This window comes from Suricata suricatta, chromosome 1, assembly GCF_006229205.1.
Source record: "Suricata suricatta isolate VVHF042 chromosome 1, meerkat_22Aug2017_6uvM2_HiC, whole genome shotgun sequence".
Classification (NCBI taxonomy): domain Eukaryota; kingdom Metazoa; phylum Chordata; class Mammalia; order Carnivora; family Herpestidae; genus Suricata; species Suricata suricatta.
Genome location: NC_043700.1, coordinates 70,675,068 through 70,688,251, shown reverse-complemented (window position 1 = coordinate 70,688,251; position 13,184 = coordinate 70,675,068). Strand labels below are relative to the sequence as shown.

The 13,184-nt window shown below is 31.9% G+C and overlaps 1 protein-coding gene and 1 non-coding gene across 7 annotated transcripts in view; one reads left to right on the top strand and one right to left on the bottom strand.

Annotated features, from left to right (window-relative positions):
• FBXW7 (F-box and WD repeat domain containing 7) overlaps positions 1-13,184 on the bottom strand; it is a 220,530-nt gene that overhangs the window by 46,653 nt on the left and 160,693 nt on the right. Inside the window, exon 1 of one of the 6 annotated variants that reach the window (XM_029940116.1) lies at positions 12,974-13,151. The exons of 4 other annotated variants lie outside the window; for them this stretch is intronic. In XM_029940116.1, coding sequence (XP_029795976.1) covers positions 12,974-13,120 — 147 coding nt within the window. In that variant the 5' untranslated portion in view covers positions 13,121-13,151. Of the gene's footprint in view, positions 1-12,973; positions 13,152-13,184 lie in introns of those variants that run through there. One more of the 6 variants, XM_029940150.1, reaches the window with a different exon arrangement.
• LOC115303230 lies at positions 2,798-2,904 on the top strand. Its single transcript, XR_003913927.1, has one exon. It is a non-coding gene; the product is annotated as a U6 spliceosomal RNA (small nuclear RNA).

The following is a 13,184-nucleotide window of genomic DNA, read 5'->3' as shown; positions in this document are numbered from 1 at the left end:
TTAGTACTTCCTGTACCTTTAAAAATGCCCAACAGAATATAAACCTTTAAAAGGAATAAATATTATAATAATATAATATTATTATAAATATTAAAAGGAATATACAGTTTTAGTAACACAATGTACACCATATCCCACAGATCTCAGTTAACATTTTATTTATTCATTGATATTTATCCAAGAGATATCATTTTTGAATCTCCATTTTACTGACAAGAAATCTGAAGCATTAAAAGTTTTTCAGAGTTACCAAAACCATTATAGGTAATATTCGTTTAAAAAAAAAACCTTTGGCAATATATATTTTAATCTCTCTAAACAAAATAACAAGAGAAGTGACATTTCCATTACAATTAAATTGAATACTATGCATTTTACATATAATTGCCTATATTTATTTTGCTTTAGTTGCTTTTTATCCTGATCTCCCATTGAGAGAGAATCCAGCAAGAAATACTACACTTAATGAAAAAGGCCAAAAGGACTAAGATCCCACTGAAATACCTTAAAAAAAAGGTTACTGATAGTTATTTCGTTATTACTTCATTTGGTTTTGTGAATATGAAAAGCATTTTCATAATAATTTTAACAAAAGATTCATTTTGGGGCATACAATTCATTTCTAACTTTGAATGAAGACAGAACATAATTCATCTTAAACTTCACTGTAGTTAACACTATCTATATGCATTTCTAAATCCTCTTTGGTTTTCATCTTCTAAGAAATATTTTAACATTTATATATTAAAACGAATGCTATTACATTGCTCAAAGTATATATACTTTTGTATATAACCACAGTCTGGGAATTTAAGTAAATATATTGAAGACTACAAAATGCAGTGCAAGATAATGAGAGACACTAGCGAATAGTATCAATGCTTTTTAAATTACATTAAAGAGAAAATATACTAAAATGAAAAAGGAGAAACTGATAAATATTTTGGATGAGGTTGTAGTTAGCCATTTATTACTTTTTTGTACGAGAGTTCATTAATATTCTAAAAAGGTCTACAAAAAACTGAACAACCTCTCAAGCTCTGAATTCATGGCACTGACCTTAGGACTTTCTCAGAATGATTTTTAATGCACTCTGTTATTAGTAAAACCTGTTCAAACACATGCCCCATCTGCCAGCACCCCATCTGCAAGAGAGCTTCTTATTCTTGTAGACAGTACAACTTCTGCTTGCTTCCTTCTCTTCTCTACATACCAGCTGTATGGTAATGAGTATGAGCAGCTGAAAATACCACATGATAACAAAGCTAATATGAAAATGGCAGAACAACACTTCCCTTCAGTGAAGCAGTTGCAGCATGAACACAGCAGATAAGCTACTAAACAGAGGTTGGGTGGGTGAAAATTTCATTTGTGTGTATGCGGGGCCCAGGAGTGCTTGTAGGTGTGTGTGTGTGTGTGTGTGTTTGTGCGCGCGCGTGTGTGCATACACACCCACATGTGCGTGCATGTATGTATTAAATATGGGGTTTCCACATAATTAAAAATAAAGAGAACCAAGAGCAGCACAGGGTATCAAAGAAAGATCTAAATTTCTAAGCACTTTTGTTAAGACTTGTGAATGAAGTCCTTAAATGTTTTAAGTCTCAATTCCTATATGGTAACCATATACCAGGGTCCATTTTGTCAAGCTAGTTTTCAAATATGTTACCAAGTATGTTCCATTTCTTAATTAACTCATTTGGGGGCCTCTAGGGAAAGAAAGGGAGTCAGAGCTTAGAATCATAATGAGAACTATTTACTGGACATTTTAGCAGCTAACATAATATGGGAATCAATATATATACATACTTTTAAATTTAATGGTATTGTTTTAATTTAATGGTATTGAAGCCAACACATTTATTCTAAACATCTGAGAAACTCCAAACAAAACACTAAGCATAAGTTACCTTAATTTAGGAAGACATAATGGGGTTAATTTTTACATATATGATAGTCACACTGAATGAATCTACATAATGTAAGTAGAACCAAATCACATTAATTTTTCACATGCAGCACTTCCCATTTAGAGATTAACAGTCATTCAGAAAATTGTTTTAGAAAAATGACTATTTAAAATTGGTGCTAAGCATTTTCTTTCACAATTTGAACAAACTAAAAAGAAAAAATATTCAAAACATAACCATAAAGTAAAAGAAATAAGTACTATCATATAAGGAGAATTAATTTTAGCTTTTACCAACACATCGAAAAGTCTTATGCGGACTTCATAATAGTTAAGTTCTTATTATGTAACCATACTTTCTATAGGTTATTTCATTTTATTCTTACAACAAGCCTATGAAAGTAAGTACTCCGCTATCTCCATTTTACAGATGAAGCTCAGTAATTGGTGAAGCTAAGAATGTAATCCCAAATCTAACTGACTCCATCATCTATGCTGTTAAGCGCTCTGCTATTCTGATATAAACTCTTGAAGGATGAGGATTTGAGTCTGTTTCATTCACTGTTGTACTCCAAATGCCTAAAGCAGTCCTTGACTCATAGCAGTTATTGAATGAATAAATGGAAGAGAAAACTAGTCAGTTTTTTTTAAGTGTAAATCAATTTAAGTGGGAAAAAACTATCAATTTTGTAATAACTCGAATGGTTTTGATACTGAAGAAAAAAATACTTACCTCTTAAAGAATCTTAAAAGAAGACTGTTTAGTAATCTAAGTTGTGTTCACTAGATTGAAAAATTAGGACTTTATTTAAAAGATTCTCATAGTTAAACATCCATGTTTGAAAAGGCTGGTATAGGATGAATAAGAGCAAAATTGTACTGATTTTGGTGCTCACTTCGGCAGCATGTATATTAACATTGGAATGCTACAGAGAAGATTAGCATGGCCCCTGCACAAGGATGGCATGTAAATTTGTGAAGCATTCCATTAAAAAAAAAAGCAAAATTACAACACTGATTTTAGTATTTTTCATATGTTTGCAAATCCATTTTAACTATCTTCATTTTGCTAACTATAAAATGTATTCTTCCTGTTAGCTTAACATATTCCTTGACTTCAAATATAACAAGGCCGTGAGCTTCCCTAATATTAAAGGTTTGTATAATATATATAAGAAACTGGATTGAAAGAATAGTTCCAACTTAATAAGAGTCCCAATCATCCTTTAAAAATAAGACATACAGCTGCATTTTCTAGAAGAGGAACGAACTTTTAACATCACTTAACTGATTCAAAAATCCCACAAATTCAGACAAGATTTACAAAAATAGTACTATACTGCCCCTACATGTTCAAAGTAGTAGTAACAAGAACATTTTAAAATCCAAAGTGATAATGCAGAGATTTCTGTGGATTACTGGAAAGCTGTTTAAGCTTAAATTGTTCCCAAGTGAACCATAGGTAATCATCCACACATAAAAATGTAATTAAATATAGGAATAGCCCACAGGTTTTGATTTCCATTTTCAATACTAGCAAGGAGAAAAAATTAAGAGAATTTCACCCAAAATTATATTTCTTTCTCTCGAATATCAGATACATGAAAATATAAAATAACCATAAACAAATAACTAGCTGTGTGTTTTGGAGTCAGCATTAATATATTAATGGTTGAGAAATACTTATTAATTGTTCTTCCTCTAACCCAAACTGAATGTCAATAAAGCTTATAAATATATAAACATTTATTAATATATAAATAGATACTACCAAAGTCACAGGAGAAAGCTTAATGAATCTAGTATCAGATTTGCTTTTTTTTTTAAAATCTGTTTTACTTTTCACAATTTAGGGATAAAACACTACATATGCAAATAAAGAGATGTACTGCATCACGGAAATAACTGAATTGTAACTTCTAACATTTAGAATGTCATTGGCTTTACCACAAATGGTAGTCTTTCTGCTATTACTTTCTATGATGAAATTTTTATCATTAAAAAAATCTTAAATTATATCTATCATTTATATCTACCATAAATATATCTCCTATAAATTATATCTATCCTTATATAACTTGTTTATATGTGAGACACACATTAATTTATGCAACTTCCCACAAGTCACAGATAGAGCCAAGAACTCTACTTCTGACCCAGAACAATCCAGAAAGAAATTAGTAGGTGAGCTCGGTAGGATATTAAAGTTTCCTTCAAGAATATGAAAAATGGAATAAAATGAAATCATATTTAATCTTTCAGAACCTCAAAATACTACTCTGTGCTAGATACTATCTCTAACAGTATTTGAAAACCAATAGATTATACATTTCAATAAAGTTACCAACATAATCCTATCAAGCCAGAGAAAGAGTGTGCCTGTATATGCATGTACATGTAGGCAGGTATCTATATATGAGGAAACTATAAGATAAATTACCCTCAATGATTTAGAAAAGAAAAGTGCAATTGAATAAAGAAGTCTGGTAACACACTATATACTGGAGCACACCAAACATGCTGCCCTCTCCCAGGCAGAATTCTCAGGGTCACCAAAATGTGAAATTCTATAAAAGGTAGGACTTTTTCTGCTTTGTTCACTAATGTATCTAAAGTGCCTAGAATTGTGCCTGGCAATTAATAGATGTTTATTTGTTGAATAAACTAATTAATCTCTGATTCTGATATGTGACTATAAAATAGGGACAATGAGATAAGTCTGTGAGACAGAAAAGCATCGGCAGCCTCCTTAAAGGAAGGTCTCTGCCTTATTCATCTTTGTTACACTAGCAACACAGAGAATAAAAATAAATTTAGTGCTATTAATTTTATGTAGAAATACTAGAAGAAAAGTAGTCGAGGTTCTCATTCCTCATAATGTATAAGTCTGCTAACAAGAATAGCATTTAATCCCTAAAGAGAAATAATATATAAGCTCTGAATTATCATTATATATTATACAGAGCTGCCTATAACTAGGTTAGTAAAATTAGGTATTCATTTATATAATGTATGTTTTAAAGTACTTAAATATGCATGTACTCAGACTTAAGATAAGGCTTTGACTACTTTGACATTTCAAACTGTATTCCATTTTTTGTATGTGGGTGATAGCTGTAAAACTCAAAGGTCTGTGGAGTTCCACAATTTTGCAGAAAGCTGTATTGCTGACTTCAGAACTTTTTGGAGTTTAGAAAAGTTATATGGTGTATATTATTACTGAACACTTCCAGTACATTATACATTAATATTTTTTCAGCAAAGTATAGGACTATTCAGATAAATAATAAAACTGTCTTATGTCAGTTAAAGTTAGGGTTGGCTAACTTTAAAAAAGTTCTTAGTTTTCAGGACTTGCTGGATTTCTGGTCTGAAGACAAGGGACAGTGAATTTACTTCATACGTGTTTACATTACCAGGACTTCGTACCCAGTTTATTTTTTAGCACATTTTCATCTGTCTCCCATACTAAACTTAATAGCCTTGCCCTGTGATGTTAAAATTACTGAACTATTTTAACAGATTGTTATCTATCAACAAAAGGGAGAAGAATTCATGGCAGTTATTTCTACAATGTAGTTATAGACCTCTAAAACACATTATAATTCGTTTTACATTCATATCTGACAACTGAGACACAACCTAATACAAAGACATCACTTGATGACAGAAACCATCCAGAAAGCAATGCTATCAGAATTAGATATTGAAGCCATCATAAATTATGGGAACAAAGTTAAGAATTACATATTTAAAAACCCAGCATTACATAGCAAAAGTTAACCCTTAAAACATTTGACAACTAAGGATCTGTTCACTCAACAAATCTTACAAAGGTCAGTGTACCACAGTTTATGATATGAGCACCAGATACCTGAGTAGAATCTCAGCTCCATCGCATATTACCTCAAGGGCAAGTTATTGAACTTTCCTATGCCTTAGAGTCCTCATCTGTAAAACAGGAATACTATAATACAATATCTCCTTCACAAGGTTATTTTAAGAATTATGTGAGTTCCTGTGTGGAAAGTATAGTGCCTCTTCTGCATCCCAAGTTAGACTATATACTTTTACCCAATTTTACTGTCATCAAACCATTGGCAATACCACCTACTTTTCTGTTTCCCTAAAGTAGAGTCTAAGCACCACGAGGGCATGGCCCCCATACATCTAGTTCACAGCTATATCCACAGGTTCTAGAAAAATTTCCAACCCTGTTCTCAGTACTCAATACATATTTTTGGCTGATATTAATACTAATAAATGTCATGTCAAGAGATGAGTGAATTTGCAGCAGTATAAATAATGTGAAACACCAAGATGTGAGCCCAAGCAATAATACAATTTCCTTATGTCCATCACTGCTCTGATCATCTGCTTAGCAAACATCCTTCATATTTTGATTCAAAGTTACTGTGAAGCCTTTCCTGAGCCACTTGCTTTGAGACTTCAGTGACCCTCTCATGCTCCCACAGCATTTTGTACATGGGTCCATTTAAGCAGTTATATTACAAAGATTTGCTTATGGTTTTTACCACTCAACTATCTAAGATGCTTAAAGGATTATAATTTTTCACCTTTGCATATCCATCCACAGGTACCATCACCTTTTTATTTATAGCTAGTACCTTGCACAATACAGAGAATAAGACCACAAGAAAATTTATAATTTATATTGTTTGTTTATGGTTATGCACGACACATCAAACAGAAGAAGAAGAAAAAAACAGACAGGATCTAAAATAAAATGGTCTGATATGTGGTAACTAATCCCTTTATTGATAAAATAAATAGTGACAATAATAAATAACAGATCATTTGAAAATGTCCATTTTCCCCCCACTTCCAATGCAATATACGTGTTAAGGAAAATAATCTTAGAAAGTAACATTTTAGTTCGTTCAAAAAAAAAAATAAGGTACCCTATTAAAATATCTTTCCAAGCTTGCTCATATCACCACCCTGTTCTTCCTTCTGTCCAAAGTCCTATAATATTTTTTCTTTATTTCAGCATTTTCTGACATTTTTGGGCTACTGTAGACTCTCGAAAGTACCATTTAAATGACTTTACCCTATGTTTGTTTCTCCTTCATTTTCAAAATTGGTAAGTAGTAATTACTTTTAAAATTAAGTGTCAAACTGTATCTGAGTTTATTTAAATTTAGAAAATGAAATATTCAAAATCACAGCTGCAAAGTCATTTAAAAACATTTAGTAAACAAAACATGCCATATTCTTAACAGTACAAAAACTCCTTCAGAATCTTCCAAGTTTAACACATACTTCAACGAATTAGTCATAGGAATATTTATACTAACTTTCTTCTGTATATCACTAGAAGCACAAAAAGATAGACATTAAAGATAATTTCTGAACTCTAAGAGTTCATAGCCTAATTAAGGAGAGAAGATAACTACTGAAGGCATCAAATAACATAACTGGGCAGTACATATATGCCTAAGGGCCAAAGGTAATGGCAACAATGACAGCATGTTCCACTGATAGGGAGGACAAAGGTAGATGCAATCAATGCCAGGAGAAAGGTTCCAAACAGAGCGGGATGCTAGACTGTGAGGTCATGTAAAGGATCTAGAAAGACAGAGGCACGAATATAACTGGTGGACACTTGAATAGATCAATTTGGAGGAAAAGTGGAGGATGCTGGATTTTTAAACCTTCATATTTCTGTATGTTAGAGAAATATCTATTTCTAATTGCCTAAGAGTTCCATGAAACAGATATTGAGTTTCATGAAATGGCTTTCAGGCACCAAGACATTTGAAAAGACCAGACTTGCTATAACTACTTTCAGTGAGAATTAATCACAGCTAGACTAGATTAAAAAAAAAAAAAGTAAACCTGGATTGGGGCTAAAGGCAAAGCTATGTCAGAAATGTAAAACTAAGTAGTAGTGCTATAAGAAATAGGCAAGTATTTCTGGCAGCTGCTCTTGTTAGTATGAGAGGTGCTCTTGTCATAGATATTATTAATAGCAGTACACTCTGAGAGAGGCTGTCACTTATACTGTGCAAATATCACACTATAATTCAGAAATATAAAAGGATAAATTAAGGTGGTGCAAAAACTGAGATAACCATAAGACTTGCAGTAAAAATAATGTGTTAAACAACGATAAATCATAAAACTACACATGTAGATCATCTGTTTATATAAAAAAAGATTATAGTTTTAAAACTATGGGAGGAGAAGAAGAAAATTATAGTTGAAAATAATAGGTGACAGGTCTATGGCAAATATTTACTGAAAGAAGAACAAATTAAATTACATGAGCAACAAAGAATTTCTTGATCTATTTACATATTTTCCTCCTGAAGCTACTAAATATAAACATACCTCATTTTCTCACAATGAAAAAGATCCCTTTGATAAAAAACCTAGAATAATACAATTGGAAAAACAATAATATTTACTAAGTAAAATCCACAAAATGTTGCCATGCAGGACTAAATTTACTCAGAATAGGATTTCTTGGGGCACCTGGGTGGCTCAGTTGGTTAAGTGTCCGACGTCAGCTCAAGTCATGATCTCACAGTTTGTGGGTTCGAGCCCCACATCGGGCTCTGTGCTGACAGCTCAGAGCCTGGAGCCTGCTTCAGATTCTGTGTCTCCCCCTCTCTCTGCCCCTCCCCCATTCATGTTCTTTTTCTGTCTCAATAATAAATAAAAAACATGTAAAAAATTTTAAAAAAATGATTTCTTAAGGAGTGCCTCGGTGGCTCAGTTGGTTAAGCTTCTGACTCCTGATTTCGTCTCAGGCCATGATCTCACATTTCAGTTTGTGAGACTGAGCCCCACATCGGGCTCCATGCTAAGGAACTTGCTTGGGAATCAATCAATCAATCAATCAACCTACCTCTCTCCTTTCTCTCTCTTTCAAAATAAATTTTAAAAAAGAAAGAATATGACTTCTTTCTTCCTCCTGTTGGCTTTCAATTGGTACAAGCTTTCTGGAAAGCAATTTAACAGTATTTTTTAAGAATCTAAAAGGTTCATACTTCTTGACCCATTAATCTTACTTCTAGAAATCTGTGTATGGAGATGTTAAAGATTTATGTATATAAAAGTTCAAAGCAGGTTACTGTCTAAATCAATGATAGTAGAAAAAATTATGGATACATTTAGCAGGTTATATATTAATAGCTTTATTATACTTAACAGTGCATATTAAGAAGAGAAATAGTAAGCAGTATGCTAAAATTCTAGCAATTAGCCACACAAAGATTTTTTTTCTACATAACCACAAAAGAATTAGAAGAGAAGATGATGGTTTTAAAGGGAATGTAAGATTTATGGCTCTAACTAACAATCTCATTCTAAAAATTTACCATGAAATGAAACTTATATACAAGCAAAAAAATGTATGCACAGGAACTTACTGCAGTATTATAATCATAAAAACCTGTGTTCACTGTTTTATAAGTAAAGATTCACTGAAGCACAGACATGTCCATTTACCCATTTATTTAAGTATTGCCTACAGCAGCTTTCATACTACAATGACAGAGATGAATAGTTCTAACAGCGACCCTAAGGTCTACAAAGTCCAAAATACTTACTAGCCCTTTGTGGACCCCTGATTTAAACTAACCTGCAACAATAACCATATGCAGGAGTGATACTAACATTTTCTCAAATGACACAAATAACCTATTTTATTTCTATTTGCATGTTAAGGAAAATTTATTTTAAATGTGGTATTTTGAACAGAACTTGATACGGAACACAATTCCTACAAAACTGCCTTCAACTATTAGAAACCCCAGTCGTATACTTCAGTACTGCATGAGCTCCCGGGTTTCCGGAGAGCAAGCCCCGGCCCGCCCACCAGCAGTCCTGTCCCACTCTCTCAGAGGTTTGCCGACGCTTCTGCTGCCCAGTCAGTACGCAGCTCAGACTCAGGACACACAGGCACTCTAGAACACATTTTGTCTATAAGCCAGCAGTCAAAGCGCTTTAAAAGCCTTATATAAACCAATAACTGCATGTCATTTGGAAATTTCAACCAAAATAATAACAATGAAGAGTAACTTTACAAGAATATTCTAAATCCTTAAGAGTGTCCAAACAAAATGAATTAAGAAATGAGATTTAAGCACTGAAGTACATTTTGTTACTATTTTAGTGGTAAAGATATTTCTATAATCACTAAAAAGGAAAAAAATGCTGCCAGATAAGCTATAAAATTCCATTTAAAATTTGCATTTTAAATATGTCTTATATATGTTTAAAATGCAAAAAAAGCAATGAACCTTAGGATTTAAGAAATGCAGTATTATCATAATTAGGCAATCTAATTTCAAAGAAAATTCAAAATTTCCAGTGATTTTATAGATTTTTTTCCTGTAAAATTTCTCTTCTTCTAAAGGACAATCAGTTCTTTTACAATAAAAAGTTATGTACTAACTAGTACTCTCAAATTTTCCTGAATTGATTACCTATAAGACTTTAAAAAAAACAGATTCCTGAGCTTTAATCCAGACCTCTTACATAAGACTATCCAAAAGAGGGAAACCTATGATTCTACATTTTTAACAAGTATTTTAACAAGTGTTCCTCATAACAAGTATGAGGACCTTAATACTAAAATATTTTTATTTATAGTAACTGGTTAATAGCTAGACTGTTATTTCTTTTGTATTGTTGTATTAAGTCCAACTACCCCTAATGAGAGACTAGAATAATTTATATAATAATAAGTTAGACTACCAGTACCAATTTTACACTTAACAGTGAGGTAAATAACATTTCAAGAGATATAAATTGAAGTTTAAGTTATGCAACTATTTTAAATGATTTTTCACAATTTTCGAAGTATTTTATTGTGTAAACATTAAGTGGATCAACATCTATGAGGGATGGAGGGACAATACCATGTTTTTTAAATACGTCAAGATTGCTAAAGTCTTATAAGAGGTCACAGTAGTGCACATTAACTCACTACTTGGAAGAAAAAACAATGGCCTACAAAATCAGAAATCTGTCTGCTTTGTATACTTTGTTGTCAGTATAGTACAATCTACTTGAAAGCAAAATATACCCGATATGAGATATACTGGATGTTATACACAGAATATGATTAATTACATATCATACCAAAAGTCTTCCTTAAATCTTTGATAAAGAAAAATACATTTTAAAAATGTTTATCATCAATTTACCAAGGGAAAATTAGTAAATTAAATAACAAAGAGCATGCAAATCAATTAAAAGCTATCTAAATTAACCAGGCACCAAATTTTGGGAAGGGGAGAGGGATATAATTACGCTATCCCTCTAATATTACTAGTAGTTTATTCAATGAGTTATGCAATTGTAAGTTACTGGCAGGAAGGCTATCTAAAACTGAATGTGTTTTTTAACTATTCCAAAAAATGTTCTTGTATTAATTTTATTTTTTGAATTTAGCTCTCTTCTGCTATTACAAATGCAAGGCTATAAATTAACATAACATAGTAACCTAGAAAAGTCAAGCTGCATAGTGACCCTAAGAAGCCCTCAGGGAAAGCCTTGAAATTCTCTATTAATTTTTCTTATAGAATCTGTTGCTGAGCCTTTTAACTTTCATGTACATATTAGAAGATAAAGGAAAAAAATATACACTGTGACATAATGAAGTAATCTTAATGTTTTGATTTAAAACACCCACATTCCTTTTCCTCAGTTTAAAAATTTAGTTGTATCAGTATTTTCTTTTTTTCTTCTATATAGAAATATAAAAATAATAAATTAGTTTATTAATGACTTTAAAGCTTTTAGAGGTCTCTGTGTAAACCTATTAGAGATTCGACTTAAATCAGAACAGTGACCTCATTCAGGAGTTATAAAAGTGACAAAGTGAACGAAGACAAACACTTTCCGACAACATAGTAAATAAGAAAGTTAAGAGGGTGATAGAGATATTTGTATTCCATTTTCAATGTTTAAACTGTGTTACATTTAAACCTCAATCAAGATGTCTTTCAACATGGCTACCACTTGTTTGGAGTAGAAGAGGGAACTCCTCAAAAGGAACTAAGATAATTAGAAAACATATTCTTAACTAAGGTTATTTAAGTCCTAGCAAATAAAAGATTCTTTTTACTATGGAGGACAAATACTTCTCAGGTGTTCTGTGTTAATCTATTTGTTTACTAGAATACTTCCCCATTAGTTTAAAAAGAAAAAAGGTTAAAAAAAAAAAGGGAACTAAAACATTAATAGCACTGTTACATGCAAACATCCATTTAATCTCAGGTTGTTTTTGTTGTTTTGGTTTAATGTGTTCAGGATCATAAACATATTTTAGATCTAAAAATATATCACTCGAGTTAATAATTCAAGCTAGCAATACCAAGTAACTCAGAAAACACAATAAAACTGCTAATATTAACAGGGTCAGAACTTAGCGAGGGATAGCAGAATGTCATTCTGAAAAACATCCAATAGATCATAATTTGATTATACGTTAGCACAAGTTCTACAAAATGTTTGTGAGTTCAGGATTGTCTATATATAAACTGTATCGTAACTGCCACACAATTGCATGCTATTTTTATTTGATAAAACAGCAAAAAGTAATGTCCTGTTACATTAAGTTTCAGTTAAAGAAATGACAGTTCAAAATAATAGAGCTCTAAAGGTCAGATAAATCTAGGGAAGTTGGAATACTCTTTAAAAGACCTAATTGTTGTAATTGCCATGTATAAGAAGACTACCACCAGCTTTTTCCATTTCCCACAAAATAAAAACTACAAATTCGGGGGTTTTGTATTTGCCAACATACCTTAAGACATACTTTTTACATTTACCAATATTAAATAAATTTAAAGGATTCTAATATCATGAAAAATAAATGAGAGAAAAAAAGTGGATTGGGTAACCTTGCCCTCTAGGCTCTCTATCATACTACTATAACTACCACTTACATAAGTTTTATCCGGCTACATAATGCACTGATAATTTTACTTATAAATATCAATTGGAATTTGAAGCATTTCTTCACTAAAGAAGACAGAAGAACTTCATTTTAAATAAATATTCCTATTTTTTAAATGTAAGACTTACCCGTCTTCGACAAAAGGGGAGGCCTTGGGCAATGATGCTAATGCTAAATATCTTCATCACAGTTTGATGTGGTAGAGGTTCTTTTGCACTTTTAAGATCAACAGGAACCAACCCATGGTTTAAAGTAGCTTTTCCTGGTTTTGACATTTTAAAACTCCTCTTGGTTGATGAATATTTTCTACATGTAATACAGGCACATTACTAAAAATCC